The sequence below is a fragment of the Cyclopterus lumpus genome, chromosome 14 (assembly GCF_009769545.1).
Source record: "Cyclopterus lumpus isolate fCycLum1 chromosome 14, fCycLum1.pri, whole genome shotgun sequence".
Lineage (NCBI taxonomy): Eukaryota > Metazoa > Chordata > Actinopteri > Perciformes > Cyclopteridae > Cyclopterus > Cyclopterus lumpus.
Genome location: NC_046979.1, coordinates 9,402,442 through 9,430,426, shown reverse-complemented (window position 1 = coordinate 9,430,426; position 27,985 = coordinate 9,402,442). Strand labels below are relative to the sequence as shown.

General features: G+C 40.9%; 1 protein-coding gene across 1 annotated transcript in view; it reads left to right on the top strand.

Annotated features, from left to right (window-relative positions):
• The first annotated feature begins 17,724 nt into the window (after window positions 1–17,724).
• LOC117742418 (disks large homolog 4) overlaps window positions 17,725–27,985 on the top strand; it is a 40,596-nt gene continuing 30,335 nt past the window's right edge. Inside the window, exons 1-2 of the mRNA XM_034549749.1 lie at window positions 17,725–17,826; window positions 27,455–27,613. Of these exons, the coding sequence (XP_034405640.1) occupies window positions 17,725–17,826; window positions 27,455–27,613 (261 nt within the window). The remainder of the gene's footprint in view (window positions 17,827–27,454; window positions 27,614–27,985) is intronic.

The window sequence follows — 27,985 nt, the reverse complement described above, 5'->3', positions numbered from 1 at the left end:
CATGTGTCTACACCTGACAAGTTCCAACCTTTGGCTTGGATAAAATATGAATTATAAGGTTACAGCTACAGCTCATCCAGAATGCAGCTGCTCGACTGGTCTTCAACCTCCCGAAATTTACCCACACTACTCCGCTCCTCCGCGACCTTCACTGGTTACCGGTAGCCGCCCGCATCCGCTTCAAAACATTGGTACTTGCGTACCGTGCTGCGAACAGATCGGGTCCGGTCTACATCCAGGACATGGTCAAACCATACACCCCAGCTCGTTCACTTCGCTCGGCTTCTGCCAATCGGCTTGTAGCTCCTTCACTTCGAGCTAAACACTCAACAAAATCACGACTGTTTGCTGTGCTGGCTCCTCATTGGTGGAACGAGCTCCCCATTGACATCAGGACAGCAGAAAGTCTCTACATCTTCCGTCGCAAACTAAAAACACATCTTTTTTGACTATACCTTGAATAGGGAAGGTAGAGCCGTAGTAGCACTTTGGTAGCACTTAAATGGCTCTTACTGATAGCACTTTGTAGTTTAACGTTATTGAAGAAATTGTACTTGTTTGATTCTTGTTGTTCTGAGTTTGGACTCATGGTTTAATGCACTTATTGTAAGTCGCTTTGGATAAAAGCGTCAGCTAAATGACATGCAATGTAATGTAAAAGTTGAGTTAACCTCAGATGTAACCTCAGATCTTCAAGGCTGACGTGGAGTAGCTCTGAACATCCTACAATTTCATCTTATTTATAAAAGAGACACAAAGACTAATTTATTACCTGGCAATATAGATTTATATTTTATGTCCCCTGAGTATTGAATTTGACTTAGAATATTAAAAACTAATGATAGCTGAAATGATTAATTGATTAGATGTCAACTATTCAATTAATCTGCAACTATTTTGAGAATCAATTAATCGATTTAAGTGATTTCTCAAGAACAAAAGCCAGAATGATCTGATCCCAACTTCTTAAATATGAATATTAGTGACAGTAAACTCATTATCTTGGAGTTGTGGACAAACTAAGACATTTGACAACTTGATTCAACTTGGATCGTGGGGAAACACGGATCAACATTTTGACACATTTTTGACATCTTATAGATCAAACAACTATATCAGTGAATTGAGAAATTAATCAACAATGAAAATAATCGTTATGTACAGCCCTAAAAGCTAAATTATTAAATAGCTACTTGGGATGGCTGTATATCACACAAGAGTCTTATTACATAACATTAAGAACTGGAGTATTAAGGCATATCAGCTGGAGTAGACGTCATAGGATTTATATTTGGTTGCGAGCCTGACAATACCTTTGACTCTCCCTCCCTGTATGGCACTGAGTCAGAGAAGGACGATTTGATGTTTGAGACGCAAGAACAAAGATGCTGTACACAGTAAAAGAGATTTCAGCTCTGAAAGCCACTTCTCTTAAAGCTATCATGATGTCTGATAGAAAATGATTGCAATAAGGAGTGTGTCTCCTGTGTGGAAAGGAGGACACACAGCATGTTTCTGCTAACTCTTAACCGCCTTCCTCCTGCTTCACTAGTCGTACACTCCTTTGATTATCACTCCTCTCCCTGTTGTCACCCCCCGTTCCACTTCTCTGCTCTCACATTTCCAATTCCACATTTTTTTTTGTCCTCTCTGCCTCCTTCACCTCTGTAATCCCTCACTCAGTCCTCTCTACCAGCTTCCTCTTTCCTTTATCTCATTTTACCTCCTTCCCCCTTCTGCTTATTCTCCTCTTTCCTGCTCTCTGCTCTCTAGCTTACCTCCTGCCCTCGTCTTCAGCACTTTCAAGGCTTCCCTAGTTAGTGGTCCTTCAAATAAATTATACATTTGACAAGATGTAGTCAAAGTCAGCAGCTTCGTGTGCACATTATTGGCATCATGTATGGCTTCATGCTCCAACATGGACATCTTCTTCCTGGAAAGGGTTTTAGTACTCACATTTGTAATTATTTTGTGCTGCCAGCTGTTCTTACGGTTCAATATACATGAATATTTATATCTTGTGAATGCGTGCGTGCATTCAAGGATGAGAAGCTTATGGCTGCTGCATCTTGCTCTAGTCCTAAGAGTCTCCAAAATGGAGTTAAGCTCAACCCTCCGTTCAGTATTCATTCAGCTCGTCCAAAATTCGGCTCATCTAAACAAGTGTCCATTCACAGTGCCGTGTGATGCGTGTCTGTACGAGTGTGTGACATGCAGTACAGTGTGCTGTGGGTTAATATTAGTGATCCAGTGGACAGCTCATATGATCTCCGCTCAAGGGCACGAGCTTCCATGAGGCCTTTGTATGCAGCCACAGAGACACTGATCCTGCCAAGTTGCTCCCAGGGCACAGTGAGTGAAGCAGGGCTTGCCCCGGTCTGATGCCACGACTGCACCGTGTCTATTGTCCGATAAACACACAGCAATATCGAGGAGATAGCAGAGATGTGTTTATATATAGATGTTTGTTTTTTCTTCCTCTTGATTTCTCCGTCATCGCCCCTGCTCAAATGACAAGCTTGCTGTTGTGCTCATGAAGAGATATTGCACATCTTTCTGGTCATCTGCGGTTTCGTTTTGTCTTTTTAGTACACATTTTGCACCACTCACCCACACATTCGACCGCTTTCCCTGAAAGAAAGCCACACACCTACATAATCAGACAGAACTCACACAAGCCGCAGAGCATCCAGCACGAGTGGCTGCTGCACTGTGAAACTGCAGCCTTGCTGGAGCTGAGAAATTGGTGCAAGTGCATGTCTTCGAAAACTTGTCGGGTCTAATTAAACAGGAGGTAGAGGCTGGCTGTATGATGCTAATTCTTACTGCAGCTGCTGAATTCAAGCAGCTGCAACTGTTAGTGGTGCTGTTGCATGAATTAAACCTTGGATATTTTGCAACTTTTATCAGTGGTCTTGATGTCGAATCACTGCATTTTCTCCACATATACGCCCATCACTCAATTGATCACTCAGTTGACTTCATATTTGGGCTCATGCAAGCTCATCAGTCTCTTTCTATGATAACATGTTGCCAATCCAATGCTAACTTCTCACCTCTCAAGTACTTTATGATGCCCATCACCCCCACCAGGAAAGAGGCTGTTAAGAGCTTCTCTTTGTCAAATGCACACAACACAATCTGTGCTGTCTTTTGCTTCCCTCGCCTCTCCAGTCTCATCCAGCGAGAGGATGAGCAATGCTTAATCATTTCTTTTGAATCTCACCTTGAATGCTTAGATACTATTAATGGATATTTCAGTATGCCACAATGTGGCAAGGCCACCGGCTCAGTCTGCATCTTTATTACTTTTTAGTGTTTTTCATGAAATATTTCATCTTTCCATTTATGAAATGAAAAGGCACATTTCTTCCATAGTGCACGGCTTAAGCACCCTTCACTCTGTCCACACTGGTTTATCCTCACTTTGTGGATTTAACCTGAAGGGAATTTGAACGTGATATATGTACATTGGAAACAGCAGAGAACCTGACATCTCTTTCGTAAAGAAACATTTTTTTATGAAAAAATCCTCAAATATTTCCTTTTCATCTCTATTATATAAAAAAAAAACAGCCCACTCGTTGCTTACAGGCTCTGCTGCTTAATTTCAGTGTTTTGGCTGTCAGCATCGCTGTCTGTCTTGAAATTGACCATATGACAGGTGACAGATTAGATCCATCATGGCCTGTTTGGACTGCAGACTTTGTCGTCTCACATTGGCTGAGGAGGCTAATGGCGAAACATGAGCAGGACATGGAGGAAGACGACTATGCTACTCTGCTCTAACACTTATGTACACAAGAACAAAGTGTTGCAGCAATTGTATGTGTAAATAAGAATAACTAAATCAATAGAGATTATATTGTAGATTTAAAGATGTGGGTAGATTAAATTGAAGAGGTGCTGTGAGCCTCATTGAGTAGCCAAGGTCAAGGAGGGTCAATTGCTCGGGGCCTCTGTAATGAAACTGTATGTCCACACTATAGGCATTTTAGCTAAAAGAGTCAACTAACTGGCATATGTTATGTAATCAGCGTGTGTTTGTCAATGTGGAGTGCTGGGGTGGGATTGGGACGTGCAGGAGTGTAGAGAAGAGAAAGATGGAAGAAAAATGACAGAAACAAGAACGACAAGGATGGTAGTGATGATATCATCGATATGAATAGCTCTTGCATTAGCCTTGCAAATGGGATCAGGTTTTTCTTACAGTAGTGTGATCATATTTTTCAATACAGCACATGATGACACCTTGTGGAATGTTGTTAAACTACAGCACAGGAGTCCACGACAATCCGACTCAGGGAAACTGTCAAATGTGAGCTCCTTGTGTCCACGCACGGGGCTGGATATGTGTACGCTACATTATGCAACATCAGCCTGAGCGTTCGAGTGCACACATGGTCTGCATTCACTGATATAAAGGCCTTGCGTTTTTCCTCATAATTAATCGGAAATTGCTGGATCCTGTATCAGTTATTCATGAGCAGTCCCTTGTCACAGATGTTCTCCTCTGAAATTAAGGTCATGGATTCAGAGGTTTTCATAAGACTGCTCAGAGTACCAGTCATATTTTAAATATATGCTTTGCATGCTTGCCGCCTACATGTGTGGCTTTCGTACTGACAAAAGAAAAAGTGAACGTTTCAATGAAAAACCTGACGTGAGCAAATGACCGACAGAGTTCACACACACGACGCGCTCACACTCCACACAGCAATGTACAAGCGCACATTATTTGGGTGATTTGTTTGTCTCTGGCTTTTTGTAGCTTCGTGTTCCCCTTATAGGTGATGTCAGTTGCCTAGTAACCAGACAATCAGGGCCCGATTGTTGCCATGACAACATGGCAGGGGTATCATCATGGAGAGAATAGAGATGAAAGGAGGAAGGGTGGGAGAGAAGAGAGGAAAAGAGAGATAGGGAGAGAGAGAGAGCCCTGCCATTGAAGGGTGCTGATAATGTGAAGCCCACAGTGTGCAGGTAGGAGGATGACCTCTGTGTAGGCGGCAGCAGAGAATGCTCATGAATGCGGAGAATAGAAAATTAATGTTTGGTTTTATGCGGCTGGATCTGCGGGTTGCACAGCGTTTGACACTGTTCTAACAGCACGGGCTTCATTCCAGATGGAAATGTCACAATGTGCTCCAGTTGTCTTTAGTCACAGACAGTGAGGCTGATGCAGAAGCCACAGCTCAGTGTGTCCCTGAGGTCCAGAGGGCTTTGGGCCTAACCTCCGCAGGTGTCATAACCCATCCATCACCCGACAGAAGTCCACTGTAAAACAACCCATTGGGGTCATGGTGCATTTACTCTGTTTATTTCCCCGCTCAACTCTGCTTCACCCTTAATACAGCCATGTTGCAAAGCGAATCGGGGCCTGTGAGAGCAAGAGCACACACTGTGCACAATCACACCCATCATGTTGCCAATTAAGCTACTATGTGAATCAGAGAAGATGCAGAATTATATTTAGTGTCAGAATACTAACTACGTTGAATAAATTAGTGGTGTGGACAAATTAAATGTTAATATTATAAAGATTGATCAAGTGCCTCTAAGCTAGCTAGGCCACTTGCTGAATAGTGAAAGAGGACATAAAACATGCACTATAAGAGAAGCTTCGATGTCTCAACCATTATAGACAAGTTACAAACAATCTGGAGTACTAGTTGCACAAAACACTGAAGTCACAGATGTCAGCAAGCTCTTAGGTGGTAAAAAGACATATGTTGTATCCGTCCCACAATTTAAATTTGTATATCTCATAAAATACTTGACTCGTTAACTGCGCCTGTTTTTGACATTTGGCATCAACATTTCATGGGCAATCGACCAGTCAGGAACTATTTCAACGTGATTCAACTCCTTTGGATAAAGAGTTACCATATACATAAAATAGCTTAGTCTTAATCACAGGTGACATTGTGAATACAATGTATTACCATGTATTGGAATTATTAGCTGCAACGGACTAAGCGGCTGAAAAATTGATGGATGGATGGAATTATTAACTTCATACAGGATTACTATCTAATTCAAGTAGTTAAGTTCCTGAATGGCAATTAGATATTTGGTATAAAAAACTAGAAATACCATTCTGAAACTGGTTTCTAGACTTTTTGAAAAAAGAAAGTATATATAAATTGATTGTTACACAAACAATTACATTACAGTAATTGAAACACCCCGTTAGTTCTGTGTCTCCCCAGTGTCTGTTAATTACTCATTCCCTTCACCTGCCCTCAGCCACTCCTCTGCCTCCTTAATGACTCATGCCCTACACCTGTGGTTTCTCCCCTTATATATATACTCCCATTATTTCCCTTGTCCCCTGCCAGATTGTGATGTGTTTCATCATCTGTGTCGTTTAGTCATGTTGTAGAGTCCATGTGTTTAGTCCGTGTTGTTTAGTCCCTGTTGTTCTTGTTGTTCCCTGTTAGTCTTTTGTGTCACTTCGCCTTTCCAGTCTGAGTTCATTATTTTTCCTTTTTTAGAGTAAAATAAGTTTTTTGTACCTGGACTCCTGCCTAATTCCTCTGCACCTGAGCTCTTGCCTCACCACACCCCGTGACACCCCGTCACAGTAATTAATACTTCCCCCGAAGCTTAACGATTAAATGTTATTCAAATATCTATTTTTCTTTAATTTCCTAAATCAACTAAGGCAACGCTTCCCCAGATCCACTTTGTTTGAAACTATCCGACAGCATTTAGTCTTGTTGCAGGAGAAAACCATGAAGAACTAACCTTATGTTACTGAGCGGCAGTTGGAAAAAATCCTACCAAGGACAATTTTGTTCAGCTATAGATAAACTATGCTGTGGAATTGCAGAATGTGTAACGCGAGGGTTGGAAATGACAGACGGAGGCGCAAATGGCATTATATTTAGTGGAGAGCTCGGTATGACTTTGTTAGGACTGTACGTTCAAAGTTTAGGACTCAGGACTTGAGTGCAAATCCTTGAGACTTACTTGTGACTTGAAAAACAATGACTTGGTCCCCATTTACACACACTATCAAATATAGGTGACATATATAACAACAAGAAATTGGGCTCCTCTTTTCCAATGGGAAACGTCCTTGTACATTCCCCAAAACAGATATTTTTCAATTTCAATCAGTCATTCAATTTAGAATACAAAATAAAACTGAGAAAAGAAGCAAATCCTTGCATTTGCGAAATGGATCCAGCAAATGTTCGCCTAATAGATGACAAGCAATTAATTGATTATCACAATTGTCTCCACGTCGACGGGGCCATTATGGAGTACCTTTAATGAATATGGTTGATAATGTATATTCACATCTTCACAAGTAAGCAGTAGCTAATGGCAATGAAGTGAATTTACACCTCACAAATAAACATAGCGGCTCCGGTTAAAACACTAGCTGCAAACAAGATAAATATGTCATTATATAATGGTTGCATAACACAGTCAAAATTGTTCTCATTTTAAATTATCCTCGTAAAATTCAGCCTTTACGCGATGTGTGTCAAAGAGGGAGCAAAGAGCAGGGTTGATGGAAGCCCACCTCCGTGTGTACTTCATATGAAAAGCGAAGAAAAATAATGTAGAAGCTTCACTCTCCGTCTCCACGTCTCCTTCTCTCCCCTCCCTCACTCACCAGCAGTGACAAACATATTTTATGAGTCACGGCTGGAGCAGGCTGCCAGTCCTCTCTATTCAGACCCTTGCCTTTACCATCAAGATACATCCAACAGCAACAACTCTGGCTTCCAGGAAAACTCCCTCTCCTCGTCTGCTTCGACACCCCCCCTTCCCCTTCCCTCTCTCCCCCTCCCTCTTTTTTATTTCCCCTTACCCTTCCCCAGTCACCCATCTCTCTCTCTCTTTCTCCCCATCCCTCTCCTCCTCTACTGCGGGTGTCTGGGAGGCTGTTTATCCTCTGTCTCTCGCTCATGAAGGGCCGCACTAAGCTCCCTTCCCTCTGCCCGTGTGTGGTAGGTAAATTCACCTCTCCGTTCGTGTCGTTCTTCTCCTTCCATCTCGTTGTTGCTGCCTCTGTTTTGCATGTTAGCCTTAAAGTCTGCTCGTCGTTGTGGGGGGCTTTGGGGAGGTCTGCTTTTACATCTATGCATATTGCATTGAACATGCTCGCAATCTCCTCCACTGTCACAGATTAATCCGAAATATGTGTATGAGGAATTCTTTTGCTCTCCTTGTGCGTATGCTCTGGATAGGTTTGTTCATGCACTTTGGGTATTACGTATGAACGTGGCCTGGCACATGTGGGTGTGTATGTGTGAGCATGTTTCGACACGCAGTAGGAGTAAAACTCCTGCAGACTTGTTGATTAAAGCAGCATTATAAAGATTTGTGTACGCAATGCTTTTATTCTCTGTTTGGAGAAGTTCTGTCTGTGTTTATTTGAATATAATTGAGTTTTTTGTGCACCTTTATCCTTGTAAGGACACAAGGACACACGCACAGTGCTCTATGATAAGGACAATCGTACAGTTGACAAAAAAATGGACGTCACTTACAAAGAGGTTGTGTAATTTTTAGGGCTAAAGGCTTAGGATCAACATCAGGGTTAGGGATATAGATTAGGGTTAGAGGTGAGAGCACGTCCAGGGCATACAAGTACCATAATGTTGATGTGTACATACACACTGTATGCAGTTGTGTGTGTTGAATGTAAACACTGAGAAGCCAAGAGACATCCAGAACTCCTGCGGCCTTAATTAGTGAAGTATACATGACAAGCTTGTATTGGGCGGTGTTTATATGTGTGTTTGTGTGTGCGTGTGTGTGTGTTTATGTGTGTGTGTGTGTGTGTGTATGTGGTCTAAAAATGCTTAGCGCTGGTTATTATTGATGTTAGAATTGTCATTGCAAATGCGAACGTAAAAATATAAGCCTTCAATTTCAGTTTGAATCGCAGTTCATTGTGCAAGAGATTTCTGGAAATTGACTTTGTGATTGAAGTTTACGATGCAGTCAATAATTAAGGACATTGACACATTGTTGTTGTTTCGCCTCTGCACGCCTGCCTTTTGGGTTTTAACATGAAACACTTTCTATGGTTTGTGTCCTGACTCTTCTTTAATTTAGGGGTATTTTCTTCTTTTCTTCCATCTTTCTTCTTTTTGTATTTTAAATCTTGCATTGTTTACATCATGTCTTTGTTGCTGAGTTACCATCACCCTGTAAATCAGTGGAAAAGTGTGACCCCATCGGTAGGAATGCGTATCAACTGCATGCCGGGACCCTTTCATGCAGAAAACCGCTCTATTGCGCTACTGGAGGTCTAAACGACACAGGAAGCCTTTAACAAACAATAATGCACTTTTGACAACTGTGAACAACCTGCTTGAGAAGGGAAGAACAGTATAGTGGAACTGGAAGTCCATCCATCCATCCATTTTCAATACCGCTTATCCTCATTAGGGTCGCGGGGGCGCTGGAGCCTATCCCAGCTGACATAGGGCGGATGCAGGGGACACCCTGGACAGGCCGCCAGTCCATCGAGGGCACATGTAGGGACATACAACCATTCACTCTCACATTCACACCTATGGGCAATTTAGAGATCAATTAACCTGCAGCATGTCTTTGGACTGTGGGAGGAAGCCGGAGAGCCCGGAGAGAACCCACGCTGCCACGGGGAGAACATGCAAACTCCACACAGAAGGACCGCTCCGACCGGGAATTGAACCCACGGCCCTCTTGCTGTGAGGCGACAGTGCTAGCCACTACACCACCGTGCAGCCCGGAACTGGAAGTTTAACGGGAAAAAAAAAGGAACAGATCAAGAAGACACTCCAGGATGTGTCATGTATCAGAGACAACCATCAGAACAAGACAACACCTGTAAATCCTGCGCACGTTCGGCCACAAGAAGCAAACCTCAGAAAGGCCAGGCTTCAGTTACTGCGTGGAGTGCTCCAGAAAGCTTGTAGAGTTATGGACAGAGGAGACAAAGATCGACCTGTGCCAGATTGATGGACCGATCAAAGTGTGGAAAAAATAGAAACGGCTCATGATCCAAGGCATGCCACCTCATTTGTCAAACACAGTGGAGGTGATGTCATGGTCCACTGGAGTCATCTCACTTGAGTTCATTGATAATTTCCCCTCTGACAGCGGCAACGGGGTGAATAGGGAAGTCTACATAAAACCGTGCTCAGACTCAAATGAATGCATGAGAACTCATTGCACAATACTTTAACCCTCAGCCAAAGCAACACAGGAGTTTTTTGGCTAGCCGAGGTTCAACTGAGCATGGGTATAATTTGACCACTGACGACAAAACAAAAACACCATACAAGCAAGAAGGGAAGATGGCTGCAATGCAGGACTGCCAGAGCATCACCAGGGAAGATACCAAGAGTCTGTGGAGGTCTGTGGGATGCAAACTTCAAACAGTCATTGACTGTAAATGAATATTTCAACCACATATGATGAGTTAAGCTACATTTTGTCTGATAACAGGGGGACAGTGAAGGGCTATATCTCCTACTTAGTTCATCTAATGTGGATTTGATAGCTAAGAGTCTACAGTTTAACCTCAGAGTGACTTCAAGGCAACGTGATCTTCCAATAGTCTTGCAAGACAAATTATATTATGGTGTTTTGTTTTCTGCACCCATTGTCTTCTGTTTGTCCTTTTACTTAAGTGATGTTTCAACATCTTGCTATTCTATTGCAATGAAAAGCTTCTTGATGGCCACGTGATTGGCTGAGAGTCCTATCCATTATATCTCTCACTGCTGTACCTGATAGGATAATAGGATGCTGTCTGTGTTGTCATGCGCCATGCCAAGTCATAATGTCGACATGGAGTCCTTCATCATAATGTAGTTTAATGTTCTGTTTTTGTTGAAAACAAGTTTCAAAAGCAGAGACTTCCAGTTAGTTACCAATATAAAAAGAAGCAATGCCTTTTATTGTGTGGTTCTCTTCCTCTTTTCGATAATTGTTTTAAGAGCCTATATTCAACCAGCACACTGGGTAATTATGGTAAGCTGTAAATAACTATGTGCTCTTAAGTTACTGCTAGTTGGGTCAACTGAGTAAATGCAGTTCTCTTCTTCCTTTTGTGATTGGTGCTTCCTCCAGTTCCAAAACCTTTAATCACTTACACTAGTTGTCAAATTTGCCCACAAACAGAATGTGAGGTAAACAGTGTATGTGTGTGTGAAACATGACCCCTCTTTAAGGTGGGGGTGGTTGGTAACTGGAGCATAGATACTGCCAGTCAGCTCTACCTGTTGGCACCTGGTGGCTCTGCTTTTCATCATCTTGGCTAGAAGCGATGCCAGACGGGCACCCTGCTTTGCTCGCTACATGCCGAGCCAAATCAGTGGTGGTCTGAGCCTCTTTGTTGCCTTTCCTCAGCGGTGGCTCCAAAGAAAAAAATACTTCTAGATTTGAGAAACCACTCACAGCGAGGTGCAGATCCGGATGCGCTTCAATGGGAGTCCATTGTAATTAAAAGTTGTCACACAACTCTTCTCCAACACAGGGATCTACTCACCAAATATGTTTGCTAACTCGCCTTTATAAACTTCTGAGTTTTACTTTAAAGTTGTTCAGTCAACACCGGAGAATAAGAGTAGACACATCCAATGTAATATTCGCTCCTATCGTACCGACCATTCATCTAGAAGGTTACATGTTGTAAATAGAACTGCAACTTTTTGATGACTGGTTCATAAGGATGGAAGAAGCATTGCAATTTTATATTTCGGCCTGAAGTTGGGGCCCATCACCCTTACACAAATATAATGTTGTGATTAGCAATCTACTGCCCACTTCCTGGCTGTAGTCATGATAGATAACCTACACAATCCCACAATGCAAATTCCATGTCTAATTATAGACTGAGCAATAGTGATGCCCCAAAGCCACATTAACGTTGACTAATAGTCCGACCACCTTCTGATGCTATCAAAATAGTTCAGTTGGTAATAGAAGTTGCTACAGAAAACATGGCAAAGGCTTTTCAACCCAAAGGAGCGATTCTATAATGCGTTCCTATGTGTTACTTTAAAATACATTTGAAACAAAAAACGTTGTATCTTAGTAGTGTGTGGCCATCTAAGTTACAATCTTACATTATTAGATTCTGAAGGTAATGCAGCACATTTCTCACAACCAGACACAAGACATTAGCGAGCATCTCCTAAAGTGATCTAATTAAAATGTTTAAAATTAAATTAAAGGAGAAAGTAAAACATAGTACTCATTTTAAATTTTAAATTTGTATTCCTATTTAAATCCATCCCTCCTCTAATCATTCTGCTATATTTGACATTATGTGTTTCATTGCTGATGAACCGACATGTTTAACAATATCAAATACATAAATGAGCTGAACACATTACAAATGAAATAACTCATTTTGAAGACAAGTCTCGTGTTACACAGTGAATATACATCATATTATGGCAAACACAGCAGAAGCAGCCAATGTGGCAGCATGTTCCAACAATAGAAACGATGGAGAGGCACATGGAGGCAGCTTTAGCTGAGAGAAAGCTTTTCAGCTCGTAGGTGGTTCTGGTTTACAATAGACACCTTTTAGCTGGCAGTCAGGAGTGAACGCTCCCACATTTTTTCATACATGTATAAGTCTCAGATGGAGGACAGCTGGCAGAGGATCGTCTCAGTTCTGTTGTCATCAGTGTGGGAGGAGGCACAGCAGAACCAGACCACGATAGAGGGAGTGAGGTGATGGCTGTATAGAATTAGACCAGTAGTTGCTGTGAAACATTATTCACTTGTCACAGGAAGAAGATCATCAGTTTGGCTTTTATGATTATGGTGTAGATGTTCTCATCCCAGTCAGAGGGTGGTGCAGATAATTATCCCCAAGAGCTAAATTTAACCATTTAATAACTGTCTCTAAGGATGTCTGCAGCTAACAAACGGAGAAAAACAAGTGTATTCCCGGGCTAATCGATTTTCTGGGAGCTTTTGAAGTGTTTGGAAGGTGTAACACGCACACCATGCTTCATGCATAAAGCATTGCTCCAAGTCATCCCTGTTGGTGATGACTCCATTCTGGCACGTTACATTTACACAGCTGGGTGGTTTTGCAAGAGACAGAAGCAGGAATATCAGATGTGACAAATTACAGTTTGCCTGTAGAGCACCCTTTGAGTGCTGCTGTTACACCTGCAGCTGAGACGAGGCAAGGCGCTGCCACAGGGTGTGCAGGTTTTGCGTGCAACGTTGTTTTGTTTCTTTCACTAGGAAGAATGAATCCCTGCGCTACCTAAGTGGAATGTGGAAGTGTTTTAAGGATGACCATAAAGTCCTATACTTTCCCTGATTGTCCCATCCCATTGTGCAGAGTGAATTAATCTGTTGAGATGCATTTTAGTTAACTGTCACTCCTCTCTATTTTACTTCTTGCTAATGTCTTAGCTAACCATTTCCTTTTTTTAAGGGACATTGTTGTGTAGCGGGACGAGGTGAAATCAAATATTCAAGCCGAGAGAACTCAGATACAGCAGGTTCTGTGTAGGTGTAAATACTACAATTCTTTTCCTATAGTCGGTAGAGCTGAGGCAGTCTCAGAGCCTCAGGAGATTCCCAGTTGTGTTTGCACTTTAGTTAGACTATTTCAGAGTCAAAGTGACTGAGTGCTGGGGAGTTATAGAAGACTGACGACCAGATGTGTGTTGTGTAAGTGGGATCTACATTTTTCCCCATTAAATTTAGGTAGGTTAGATACCCTGCTTTCTTCATATGAGAGTAGTTATAGATGACAGTGAATACAATTTGTAAAATGTAATTCTCCGTAAAGTTCGCCTATACAGTGTGGTCTTACCTGAATGTAGCTAAAGGACACACAAACGTGAATTAAGGAAGACCATTTTGAGTGAAGTTTGAATGTGCTGCACTCGAAACAGACGAGAGTTCAAGGAGCAAAAAGAAGTGTCCTCAAATGACGTTGTCTGTTTTTATTTGTTCCTTTATTATTAGTCAGAGTTGAGATGAATGTATAGTTCCTTCTTAAGAGACATTGGAGGATGTGGAGAAAAATGGGCTTTGTGATCATTAATGTTAACAATGCAAGGTGTCATATAACTCTGGATCATACACTTCAGATTGCATACAGCCAGGCTTTGATAATAATAATAACAAAATAAAATATGTTTAAAAAGATATCAAGACTTGCAGAAAAGATGAGAGAATGTTAAGTATGGCACATCTGGCCCAGCCTATACAGTGTATTTGTCTTAGCACCATTTTATGGCACTCATAGGCTCAGTGAGCTTCTATAACAGCCAGTTGTGAATAATGCCAGCACTAGCAGCTTGCTCCTTGAGTCACAAAGCGCTTCTTAATATTCTCTGTGAATTCGAGAAAACACCGGCATGTGTCACGGCATGTGACGCATGTCGTAGCAGCATGAGGGTACTGCCTTTGTGTGCACAATCACCTGTGACAGAGGCAGTCATCGTACGGACACGGTGACCACAATGCTGCTGCAGGAAAGTGAACTATTTGTTAGGGATCTGCCTTCCCCTGCAGATGTTGTCATGGAAACACTCTGGCTCTTTTGGGGTTCTCTCTCTCTCTCTCTCTCTTTCGCTCTCTCTCTCTCACACACACACACACACACACACACACGCACACACACACACACACACACACACACATACACAATGCAGCATTAGGATGTTATTGCTATATTCAACACTGGAACATCACATTTCAGATTTCTATGCGACTCCCACGCTTACATAATACTGTAGTGGAAGGGGGAAGCCATTCACACTATATGATCACCATGGAAATGATGCTGTAGCAATGATTGTACATAGTGTTACATATATATTAATGTATTGCTCTCCAGAAAAGGCTGCTTAAATCAAAATAAATCTACTTAACTCTATAAAGACACATATGCTGTTACAATATAATTGAATAGATTGGTCCAACATACAGGAGGGTTATTATACATTTTGTTAAAGGCCTTTCAATGACATGTCTGTGAAAATGGTGTTTCTGTGAAACCACTGAGAGGCAGCTAACATGACTTGACTTCCCCCCTGCTGTTCTTATACATGTCAGAGCCTGGTGGACTGAGAAATGAAAAGGTTTGTGTTCATTTTTCCCCCGTTTCTGTCAACTATTATTTCAAGTCAAAGCAGAACCTCCGCTGAGAAATCAACTGTAAAGTTATTACTGTGGCAAAAGAGAGGTACAATGGCGGCTTTCCCATTATTTTGAACTCTATTTCCAAACTTAAATGGCAACTGATTATTAACTTAAAAAAGATATTCACAGATTTTCATTTCTTGACAACCTCCAATTTAAAGGGATTTTCTTGTTTAAGCTTCTTACAATGTGGCAAATTGTTGATTAAATTATAGGATATTGCTTCTATTTTTAGATCATGCCCAAGGAACTTGTATCAATAGCTCAGTCGGTTATTTTGAGAGTGGAGTTTGGTATAAGGAGCACAAGCAGAAAAACTGTGTGGATAAAAAGTGTATGATTTTGAAGAGGTGGTCTCATAGAAATAGATAGATAATATAATGAAATCTATTAATAATAATATAATCAATTGCTGTGGGTGGCCGCCTGCAAATCTGTTACTCACTGATCTTTTACAAGGTAAAATCAATGTCAATGCCAGAGTCACTGCTGCAATCAAGGACAGGGCTTTTCTTTTTTTCTGAAGCAATATCCATGGAAACTGTTGTGGGCATGAAACGTGTTCTTATGTGACCACAGACCAGAGTGAAAGTATAAAGTTAGAATAGCAACGTCATGCATCGAGAGAATAAAGAAGAGTGAACAAGGCCATGCCCACACACTGAAACACACAATACCTATTTCTATTATGTGATCAAGATTGAGGGTTAGAGCTGCATATGACGTTCACATCATTGTTCTGGAAATCACATCATTGTACAGGTTGCTTTCTTAGACAGTGTTGATGTATTGACTGTTTTTTATCTTTGAGTTAACTTCTTTCCTGACAAAGTGACACCTTACATTGGGTTCAATCCATGACCTCACTGTAGGCCTGTGATAATCCTGCTGATGTATTTAGCACATAGTAGATTTCCCAGGATATCCCCATCTCTCTGGGAGGATTTCTTTCCTTTTTTTAACCATCAGCAGCACAGGAACGGTTTGTGTGTCTTCGATTTAACGCTGACGTCACCCGGGAGCGTTGAGCCCTACGCCGCAGTCGGTCCTGAGATGAATGCACAATATTTAAATCTATCCTACCTGGTTCTCTCACTCCACCCTGTGGGCTCAACGTGTCAGCACAACCACACACAGGAGTGGAGAGGAACAAAACACAAATGAAGACTAAATGAGACGTTCATCTTTTGAAGGAACAACTGTTATGATGAATGTTTGTATGTAAAGAAAGTTACCTGCTATTTATGTTCCTTCCTGGTTCTCTTTTTACAGTTGTTTTATAACTTTAGTATCTTCCTTTCAAAATGTATTTCTTTCAGATTATTGGATAATAAATACAGTATATGAGGTTTTAACTTCGCTAGTGAGACCATTTATATTAATATATCTTATTCAATGAGACCAAACCTATTACAGGAACTTTTAAGTTGCACTAATTAGTTATCTTAACACTTAAAAATGTTTGGACAGCCAACCAGGGGCCATAACAGCTCTGTGAGTGAAAAAGCAACTTTCTGCTGAACACAAATAAGAGTTACAGCTCAAAACAATTAAAAATGATGTTAAAAAAGTTTAACACTGGAATTTCACCACATCAAATTGTATCCTACTTTAAAATATTCTGTCTTTATTCATTTTTTTATGTGACAGCTCCTATATGATAATTGTATTGTATTGACCTGTCAAATCAATACTCTACACAGTGATTTTAAAAATAGCAATGGTGGGTTGGTTTGCATGCAGACCACAGCACATCATGCCTATTCGTGTGTTGTGGATGAATTCACCGTATACATGAGAAATTAGGCAAAGGTCCAACTTGCAGTATTTGGGCTCATTTTACAAGATGACAGAGACAAACACCGATAATAGCCCTGAGCAGGTGTGTTGATGAATGACGCGCAACTTTAGCTCAACTAGCCAGCCAGTACATTTCGTAGCCACCGAGTGCTGTCCACGTGATTTTAAACATGCCAGCACCTTGGACAGCTCCGCGAGCACTTTTCTAAAGATCCAACAGGGGCCGCAGTAATCACACTGTAACATGTGGTGGTGGAGCAGGCTGTTCGATGTGGCCATTTCATACTTCCCAGCTTACACTGGCTCTTTGGTATCACTACAAATATCATTTGCATGCCGCAATAATAGATACACCGTTGCTCTCTATTCTGTCGCGTTATGGCTTCCCCTTATGTTTCCAGCTGCGCATTGAATACAAACTTTACGGTCAATAGAGAGAGAGAGAGAGAGAGAGAGAGAGAGAGAGAGAGAGAGAGAGAGAGAGAGAGAGAGAGAGAGAGAGATACACACATCATGAGTGTTAAACCTACAGCCACCGTATAGCGGCAGATCGACGCTTTAAACGTGTCAAACATGGATGATCATGAAGTTGCATATACACATTGGACCCGAGCACCGCCGCAGTCAACCGGGAAGTCCGCCTGTTAGCCGGGCATCACCCACCCCCTCTCCGCTCAGCTTCCGCGGCTCTCTTCTAACTGTACCGGGGCTCTGATTGCGTGGCGACGGACGGACGAGCTGTGGTCTGTGCTGTCTGTCTTGGCGTGAGGCTTTGGACGGATGTCTCTGCCTGTCCGGAGTTTAAAGTGTCTCTCGCCAGTCATGTGCCAGTGTAAGGTCATTTGCAGCAACCGGACCCTCTCCCTCATGTTCGGGTGCAAGGTAAGCCTGGGGTGCAAGCAGCCGACGGTTGCAGCAGCGACTGTTGTCGAGAACCACAATGTAGACTTTGTATAAATGTGGAACAGATTTTTTTTTTTAAAAGGCCGTTGTAAGAAATAGCACGTTTGGGTTTGTGCCAGTTGCGGCTCATTTGAACCTTTTCTCATTACACAGCCACTGGAGTAATAAGTGTACCGTAATCCCACTCACCTACGGCTAGCTCTAATGTCCATATGCTTCCAGATAACCAGCTTATTCACACCATACCTTTTATATCGGCGCGTGGTCGCCTTTTTTTCATGCTCATAGATGGCCGATTTCCAGACGACCGCATCCTTGACATGCATGGTTGCGTTTGGTGTTAGCTGTATTTTTTGTTGTTGTTTGGTTTTCACCATACATGTTTACTGATATGTATTGAATGAAACATCCATCTCTATCAGATGTCTACTGCTTGTCGTGCAGGGCAGGTCACGTCGGGGCGGAGCATATGGCTCACCGTGCTGGTCGCTTCACGTTTAGCTTTGCATCTCAGCAAACTGCACGAGATATGCTTTTGACCTTGGGAAATGCACTTTATTGCTCAGGGCCACTTAAATATCATTCATCATCAGAGAAACTGTACATCACGAGAGAGGTTTGAAAGCAGGTAACATGAACAGTGGCCCTACTGTTTTCTTTAACTCACTGATGAATCCAAGCCAGGCTGCTTATTCACAGCAACAACAAAAAAGCAGAAAAAAACAAGCTAATGTTTAGCTGTGTGTTCACAGTATGATTTCATCCTATTTGTAAACTAATGTCCAAAAAGAGAGCATCCATTCACTGATCGTCCATCACATCCCAGATGCCCCTCCCACACAGCTTCAGGTGTTTCCATGTAGGCAGCCAGCTCTGAGTTTCCCTCCACATGGCACTCTAGTCTGTTGGCATTTTGAAGCCAAATCTGACTACACCGCTCCGCTCTGTCCAGCTTTGTCCGGGTGCTTGCCAAAAGGGATGTGTACACGTGTACAGAGCTTTAGATAATTGGCTTGTTGATTCAGTTCAGACATTTTGTTTTGTGTTCTGATTATAATATTAGATATGAACGAGGTGAATATTTTTGACATTTCATTAATTGTGATTATATTTACAATTAGTCTGGTTGACAAGAACAATTTCTATATTTGTGAGACACCGCTGGGTAAATTATTGTGGGTGTTTGCTTTCTGGGTTCCTGAAACGGAGGTCCTGCTGTGCTCAGTGAGTATTACTAGCACAGATAATCCCCATGTGTCCCCTCCGCCTCACTCCCTGCTGGCTCATATCTTCCTCTGTATCTCCAGCTGAGACTCCACGCCTTCATTGTGGAAAAAAACTATTAAAATCATCCTCCCACAAGTTGCCTCCACAGTCATCATGAGCATCCAGTGAAATGAATCTCCACAGCAAACATCTAGCCTGTAATGAAAGCAGATTTCAATGAAAACATGATTAACTACTCATTTAGAATGGATTGTGCTTAGTTTGCAGTATCTAGCTACACACATTTTTATTTTAGAAACCATTATTTTGGCATATGTGATTCATTCTACTCTACTTTGTTATTTCATCAGCATGTCAACACAGACATTTATCAAGTTGCCATAGTGACTCCCCTTTGAACGTGTCCAAATACCTGCTTTGTACATATTTCCAGCAGGTTTGGTAGCCCCCAAACAGCTTGGATCCAGTCTGTTGCGTGGTGGGTTGCCATCGGTGGGATTTAATTTGGCCAGATCTTTTGGGATGTACAGTAGGAATATGCTTTTATTACTCCATCTAGTCACTATTTATCTTTCCCTTTTCAGCTTCACCTTTTTGTTTTCATTCCCAACATTTTCCAGGACAGCCCATATGTCTGTTAAACATATATGTGACAACAGCTATCACGTTTCCCAAGGTGATGTTCCAAGGTTATTTGTTTGCAAAGCTATTGTTCCTGAAGCCCAGCACACAGCCTCTCAGTCATCTTCAATTCAGAATATAAATTAAAAGGGTATTTATGTGGTTGGAAGCGTTCAGCAGTGCTTTAATGTCCTCTTTTATGCTTAATGCTCATTGATGGCCTCACAACATTTAATCAAGACATACAGTACTGCCTCATTAAAGTCTCTCTTTACACTACAATTCAGCGCAGTGCTCCTACAGAAGGCCACACAATGTGAACTAGCCAAAGGACAGAGTTTAAATGGAAACTGAGTATTAATGTAATGAATGATTCACGACACAGGGATCAGTGTGCCTTCATAACAATATCAAGATCGATGATCGCCTCACCCTGAGAATCGATTCTCAGACATCTTAACTGGAAAATGGACAGGAAAACGACCTGCACTCACTCATTACCAGCGGATCAATCAAATGATCAAGATTAATGCTGTGAAAAATATCAGCAGGTGATATGAAAGCAGAGGCGGTTCACTTTGGTGTTCCTGTGTGTGAGGTACTGGTTTCACATGTCACATCCATACTGTAACTCTTTTTATAGCTTTGCAAACACATATTTCCTCTTATGGATTTGATCTATTTCATCTTCCTTTACGAACAGTGAGCTTCAGCTCTGACAGTAAGCTCGGGGAGATGTGGAACAACAATGTGCGGCGGCAGATATTTGCTAATGCTCTGTTCGGGTCTTAGATTGGAGCATTCAGGGTTGCTTCTACTCTGCTAACTTGCTCTTCCCAGCTTATCTGCTATCTAATACTGCAGCGTTGGTTGTGTGAGCAATGGATGTGCAGGTTGTAGCAGGAAGTAGCACACTTACAGTATAAAAAACACCACTGTACAGAAATGGCTCTGAATGTAACTTTTTATAAAAGCAATGCAAAACGTAATCATACAAACAATCCAACAAGATTTTACTCATAAAAATAAACAGCATCTTACTGATGAGCGCATTGGTTTTCTGCAAGAGACTCGAGTATAAAAATTTTTTAAAAAAATTCCCAATATGATCCCTCACAAAAATGTCAAAACATCGGAATTTAATCTGCATATTATTATAGTTACATGATCTAAAAACCTTGAGGTGAGCTTATCAACGCTGGAGAAATCAACTTGATTAACAAATAGAGGCACGTTTTACAACCACTGTTCATTACAGATACTTTTAATTTACCTGGATTGTCGGACAGTTAACACAAACATAATACATTAAAAACCTAGCGCCCCTGGCAAAGATATGCATCATAATTATTTGAAGCCAAATTCAGTCTCAATGTAGCACAAAGACATAATCAAACTACTTTCCCTCCATGAAACTAACCTTCATCATTCAAGACATAAATAAACTCTAATTCAGACCTATATTAATATTCGATGCAGGGTGACTGCATGTAAAGTGAACAGTATGCGAGGCGAAGGCACGTTAACCATGTTTCTGACTCACACAGACACACTTGTGTGGACAAAACAGAGGGCTGGGGGAGGGTTAACACCACAATCCTCATATACAAGTGCAACATACATAAAAATGTATGTACTCAGCATAAAAATGGTGTGTGCATGCATCTGTGGGCAGAGGGGGAGGGGATGAAATTATCAAGATTACTGAGCGTAGTGTGAGTGTGAGATCTGTGAGGAGAATTTTGGGGAATAGCCATCACCTGACCTGTAAACTGCAAAATTACATGACATTTGAATAAATATGTTTTTGCTAATTAGGTGTGGCTGCATGTTAGACCGGAAAATTGTTTGTGCTCTGTTTACGGCACTGCTGTTTCTGCTGATTTATAAGGGCAGTGTATCCTCTAAACGTGACGCCCTATTCTTTCTCAACATACAAGCAAAATTCATTTTTTGCAATTATTTTTTGTTGTGAGTCAGTTTTACAGGGTTTAACTCAGGCTTCATTATATTTAGAGGATTAGGGAAAGAAATTCACCATGATTTAATTTAGTTTGATGTCACCTGGTTAAGTTCATGGTCCGCAATTTATTCTACACATCATATAAATGTCGTTCCTTTGGCGTACAAATAAACATAACGTTCCTGTGGAAACAGGTTTCAGACAGACACGACAAGATGGAAACCTCCCCCCTCACTCACTACCCTCGGCAGAAGCACTTCAGCCAAGCACGCACCATTTATTGTATCTATGACTCTAATTTGATTATTAAATTTGAGGATGATACATCTGTGTGGGTCTTATCAAAGATGAATCATCCCACAGAAATGAGACTTAGAATCTCATTAATTTGGGTTGGATGAGTATAAATTAACAAGCACATATTTAATACTGAAACGTAAGGAAGACTGAATGTTGAGATTTTTAAACAGTACTAAGCATGTACCATGAGAGTAAAACAAAAATATATTGTCTTTATATTTTTTCATGACTTTTCCTGTTATACTGTAGTAACATTAGCCTTCTGGTGGTGAAGAAGGCCCAAGAGCACATTAGGGATTTCATTTGTATTTTTAAAGAAAGTCTAGTTGTTTGGGGCATTAATGCTTCACATGCTGTCACAAGTATTTTTACATGTTTGATCACATTTTTATTTGGACAATTTGAGTAGAGCTACTGCGCAGGATGTGAACCTTGGTTATCTCCCCGTGGGACCAAGAAGCACGGATGGCGTCCAGGTGATACCAAATATGAAACCCCATCACTCTGCAGCCCAGCAGCCCCTCTGCATTCAATGATCGCTACACAACGCTATCCTACTTGTGCTGCTGTTTTTTTGGAGCTTGATTTAAAATAATAAATGAATAATACATTATAAATCATAAATAAGTAAACACATTTACGCTTCCTTTCACAAACTACACTCTTAGAAAGCAATATATGTTGTGGTTGACGTGTTTAGGTTGAAGCTTTGATGTTAATTGTCAGCATTACAATAAGATTCGAGCGACTACGCCCAACAGCAGACTTAGATTTGGGCAAAGTGGGTGAATCTAGAGCGCCTCCATGGGGGGATAAGAAGCTTCTCTTTGTTGCAGCACCATTTTTTGATTAAGGCTGCATGGGATTCTTACCTTAAAATCTCTCCTCGTGCAGCTGTAAGCATTCTGCCCCATGGTAAATGTAAAGAGTGTTGTTGTTGATGCCGCATACATAGCTACAGGATACTAACAGTTGTCAAAGTGTTGTGCTGATACACCTTGGAGAATAGTCGGAAGTTAACATTGGCAGAAGATGAGTGAATTTTCTGTCGTCTGAGGTGTACATGCACAAGAAAAGAAAAAACCCAGTTGTACTGTTAGGTGTTGGCTGGCAACAGCAATCGTGATAATGCAAATGAGATGAACACTGTGTTTGGGGTTTCTCACTTGAAAAGACACTTGGGAGTGAAAATCAACTGAGAAGGCGAAACAAACTGAATTTGATGGGTTGTAGTGAGAAAATTAATGTTCAGGTGACCATCTGGGACAAAAACGTTGTTCTCTTATCGGCACTCTGTCAACATGGCCGTGATGTTCTGCACAGTCTGATTTTAAACATGAACAGTCTACAAGTATTCGATGTGAGTGTGGGTGTGAGGGTTTTCTCTGCTAACATCTGGTAGGTGTCTGGCCGATAAGATATGTATATTGAAGTACATGTATTTCTATATCTAGTGATAAATGAACTAAAGCGAGATACTGGGTCACTGTTAAACAGGCGGTATGCAAAAAACATGTTTTATGTAGTCATAAAAAAACATTTTTTATGTAGTCATGTCTGATTGAGCAGTTATTAGAACGTAAGTATTAAGTACAAACCTTGTGGCTGCAAAGTCTGAGGTGATACAGAGACAATATATTAAACTACAAGAGAGGTGTCAGATACTTTTAGTAGTTGTTGTGTATTTTTTTGATAATTTGTTTGTTTGTATATTCTGGATGATTACTAAAATAAGCTATTTGGTTTCAGACAGTGAATCATTAGCAGTTGTCTAAATAGGATCAACGATGCTTTTAACCATCTATTTATATAACGCATTCAAATGTAATTTAATTAAAGCACTTTTACCTGTTCAGATTTACTTCATTGAGCTGTATTCTACAGCGTACTAAATTCAAGCATAGTTCAGTCTGACAGCGCTGTAAAGCGTCACAGAGACTTAGCACCCAGCACAAAATCCCTCTTAGTTCATCACGGCAGCAAATGTTAAAGTTAATCCAAATATAGAAAAAATGGATTAATCATCATTAAAGAAAATGCAAATAGATGAACTCAGAAAAGCTTAACATCTGTGAAGATGCGGTGGGGAGTTGCCACTTTTAATTTGCACCTGGAAAACTTCTCGTGGTTCCTGTAACACCTTACACATCAAATGCATTTGCAGTTTCTTGGAAATGATATGCCTGAGAGGTGAGGTTAGCTTTCATCCCATTACAGAAATGTAAAAGCTCAAGCCTCGTCCATGAATTACAAACTGAGATGATGGTAGATAGAAGTTGACATTTACTCTATATTAAGTTAACTCATATAGCCATTACAGGAACAGCTCATTCAGCCACATAGTGTGAAGTTCTTATTATAGTAAAAGAGGGCCAACAAATGCAGCGGCAGACTGTTGAGACTTTCTTTGTATTGACCTTTAAACCAGAGTAATTCCTACTGGATTCTTTCCATGGTGATTTACTGATACAATAAAGCAGAGGAAACCCAGAAGTGTTTCGTTCCATTGGTAATTAAGAGGCCTGCATGTATAGTTAGAAGCAGATTTTAATTGCTGCTAGCTGTTAAGAATATTAGAAAAACTAATTATATTGACAAAATGTCCAATTACGCTTAGTAAAACAGATATTGTGTATCATATCACGTTTGTTCTTTAAGTATTAATCCAGCTCTGTGTTAATATATTAGTAGGATTGAGAGTATTTTAATAAAAGACACAGCTCACTCTCCCTACACAGTCAGGGAAATTATCTTTCAATTGTAAGACATTAAAACTTTAATATCTTTAAATGCGATAATATAATACTTGGGGGAGTACATGATAGTAGTAAGGATATTTGTTTATACAAGTTCAATTATTCAAATGGTAGATATTGCACAGCGAGGCACATTAATTGTCTAGAACTAAATAATAAAACAATAATAAACAGCATAAAAAAAAAGTCACTTATTAACTAAATGTTTACGTGGACCGAGATGATGAACAATATCATCACCAGAATCAAGTACATGGATCTTACAGAAAAAGTGTAAATGAGGAATCCCAGATGTTTTCAATTCTGATATTTTTAAATAATAGTTCTGATTTGACTAGCTCAGTTTTTCTTTTCTTTTTTTACCTGTGACGCAATATTACCTTTTAACAAAACTTGTTTTACCACACTAGTGCCGATGTAAACTTGCTATTCAAGTGTTTAAAATTGAAGAAATGCTGCACTTTCAAAGTCTTTTAGCTATAACAATCATGCAAGATAAGCGTGCTTAAATAATGTGCTGGAAGTATCAAAAAAGCTCAAACTGTTAGAATAGATAGATATAGAAGAACACTTTATTTTTAGCGCTCAGTCTAAAAGGGATGATAATAATAGATAATTCCATCACATAGTAAATGAGGCTTTGGAATAGTACTTTTTTCTCTCATAGATTTGGAGATCTTTGATTAATGATGAGTTAAGCCTGATCCTTCTCAGAGCCCCATTTACTACGTGATGAATTAATATGATATTATTATCGGGTACTCCGTGATTGTATATGTTTTTTGGCTGTATACACTGTGCTCCTTTTTGTGTTGCGTAAGTGTGGAATCCACTTGTAAACCTCTCAGCACTCTAAAAAATGTAGTTAACAGGAGGCGGAGCTTCTACAACCAGAGTGTGCACAGGAGTGAGCGATAACAATCATACAATCTTTCATGGTGAGTGAATTAGTGTGAAATAGTGTGAAATGCTGCTGGGTGTAAGTATGGGTCTGTAAAAATGTATGGACCGGGAAAAACCTAAAAGGTCAATGTTGTCATCTCGAGAAGTTCACAGTTTATTTCTCAGAGCTACCGGTTTATTTTAACTCTCTAATCAGGTTGACGAATGCAATTAACTAGTTGGAAAACCTTTATTTATTGAACCGAATTTGACTCTCATGTTTGGAAAAATGCTCCTTTAACTTCACATTAATTTGCATTTGTCATAATTCAGCTCCCCATAGACAGGATTCACCAGACGGTATTCATTTACCTCCAATTAAATGAATCTTGGAGAAATTGTTTGCATTTTAGAAGTTATGTTATTGTGCTACACTGGGCAAGACTCATTACAATTGTCAGTGGTCAGAGGAAATGCACCTAAAGCCCTCGCAGAAGGACACTGGGCAACATATAAGCATTGCCTGTCACATCCCCCACTAGTGGGACAGAAGGCAACATGGCAGCATGAATGTTGGTCATGCAGGAGAGGGGGAGGCAGCGGAGACCACAGTGCTCAAGGCTACTTTCAACTGTGATTCATGAAATATATGAATCTTTCAGAATTTTTTACTTCATGTTTTATTATTTCATATACACTGCATATAGGTAGCTGGTGGTACACAGTTATATGATATGTAATCTGTTTATTGTAGCCATGCTAGAACTCTGCAGTGCTTAATAAAGAAAAATCAATAATTGCCTGCTCATCAACCTGTAATTTGGAACTATTTATTCTCTGCTGCTTCCCTTCATGGACGGTTTCACTTTTTTAATTTTTTCCCCATCCCCCTCACTTTCTCCTTTATCTTCATCTCTGTTTCACTGCCTCTCTTTCTTGCTGTCTCAGTGTAATGTGATCCTGGACCGATGCTGGCAGCCCCAACTGTGGCAGTGCAATCTCTGCTCTGCTCTGCTCTGGTTGCTAAGCAGCCTGTCTGAGATGGGGCTCGGTGATGCACCTCCCTCTCAGTCTGCTTCCAAAAAGAAAACACACACAAAAAAATAAGACAGGGGAGAGTGGCAGAGCGGGCCATCAGGCAATCAGCCAAAATTCAGATGATCCTTCCACATTTCTCTGTTTTCAAAATGGGCTGCTTCACATCTGCAGTGCAGCAGAGCATATTGTGAGCCTGGGGGTCTTTAGGACGGTACGGATCTTTTAAAGAAAAAAACAAAAACATGAGCTAACTCACAGGACAGTGTGGTAGATCTCCACTGTGATGCTCCCCACCTTCTGATGCGTTTGTAATGGAAAATACTGTGTGCAGATTTAGTGTGATCGCACCTAGAAGGAAACCTGCCATGTGTGGCTAGAACAGTGGGCTGCTGGCCGGCTGCCCAGGTGTGGGCTAGCGGTAGGCTAGTCAGGCTACTAGGAAGAAGCGGCATGTTCTGCTATATAGAGCCACTATGAGTCACGGATCACTCCATGTGGTTGTGGAGGACGATCACTTTGCTCAATGCACAATGGAAATATTTGAGACCTCTGTGATGCTATCTCTTGGCACTCGTAGGCGTCACACATGTTACGTGATATTCAAGATTCACTGTATATACAGGTTGTCCGCATTTGGCATTAAGATGTCCTTGTGATGGAAATACAGGTCTGTGAAGGGCGTTTGACATTTACACCATGGTGCATTAAGGAGGACAGCTGATGTTTTTTTAATAAAAAATACACTCAGCCAATAGCTGCTATTTACACATGCGACCTGTTCGGACTAACAACCTCATCTGTGTCTCTGTTTCTGCAGAAGTACAGGTACCAGGATGAGGAGACGCCCCCCTTGGAGCACAGTCCAGCACATCTGGCTCCAGGGAAAAGTGCAGAGATGCTTCATATGAGTGACAAGAATCTCGCTGCCATGGAGGCCATACATGGCTACTCACAACACACACATATCTCTCCTGTCAAGGTAGGACACACACACAATCATTTACATTGTTGGATCAATACGTAACGCCATCACAACAGCACAATACACTCGGATGTCAGCTCTTAGTAATGGGACTCTTCCTGTGTTAGAATAAACACACTTCCTTCAAAGGTGAACATATTGTACCATATTACAAAGAGTTATAGGTCACAATTCAATCTTTATCCCAGTACTGTATCTTTAGTGTGACCGTATATTCAAATAAATTGCGATATGTCATGTGAGCCACTCTGAAGTTGGCCTGTCAAAATTGGCTGAAAATGACATTTGAATATGATAGATACATATAAAAGACACAGGATGATACTAATTATAAATTGTTGAGCTTTATATAATTAGTTATTTATATAA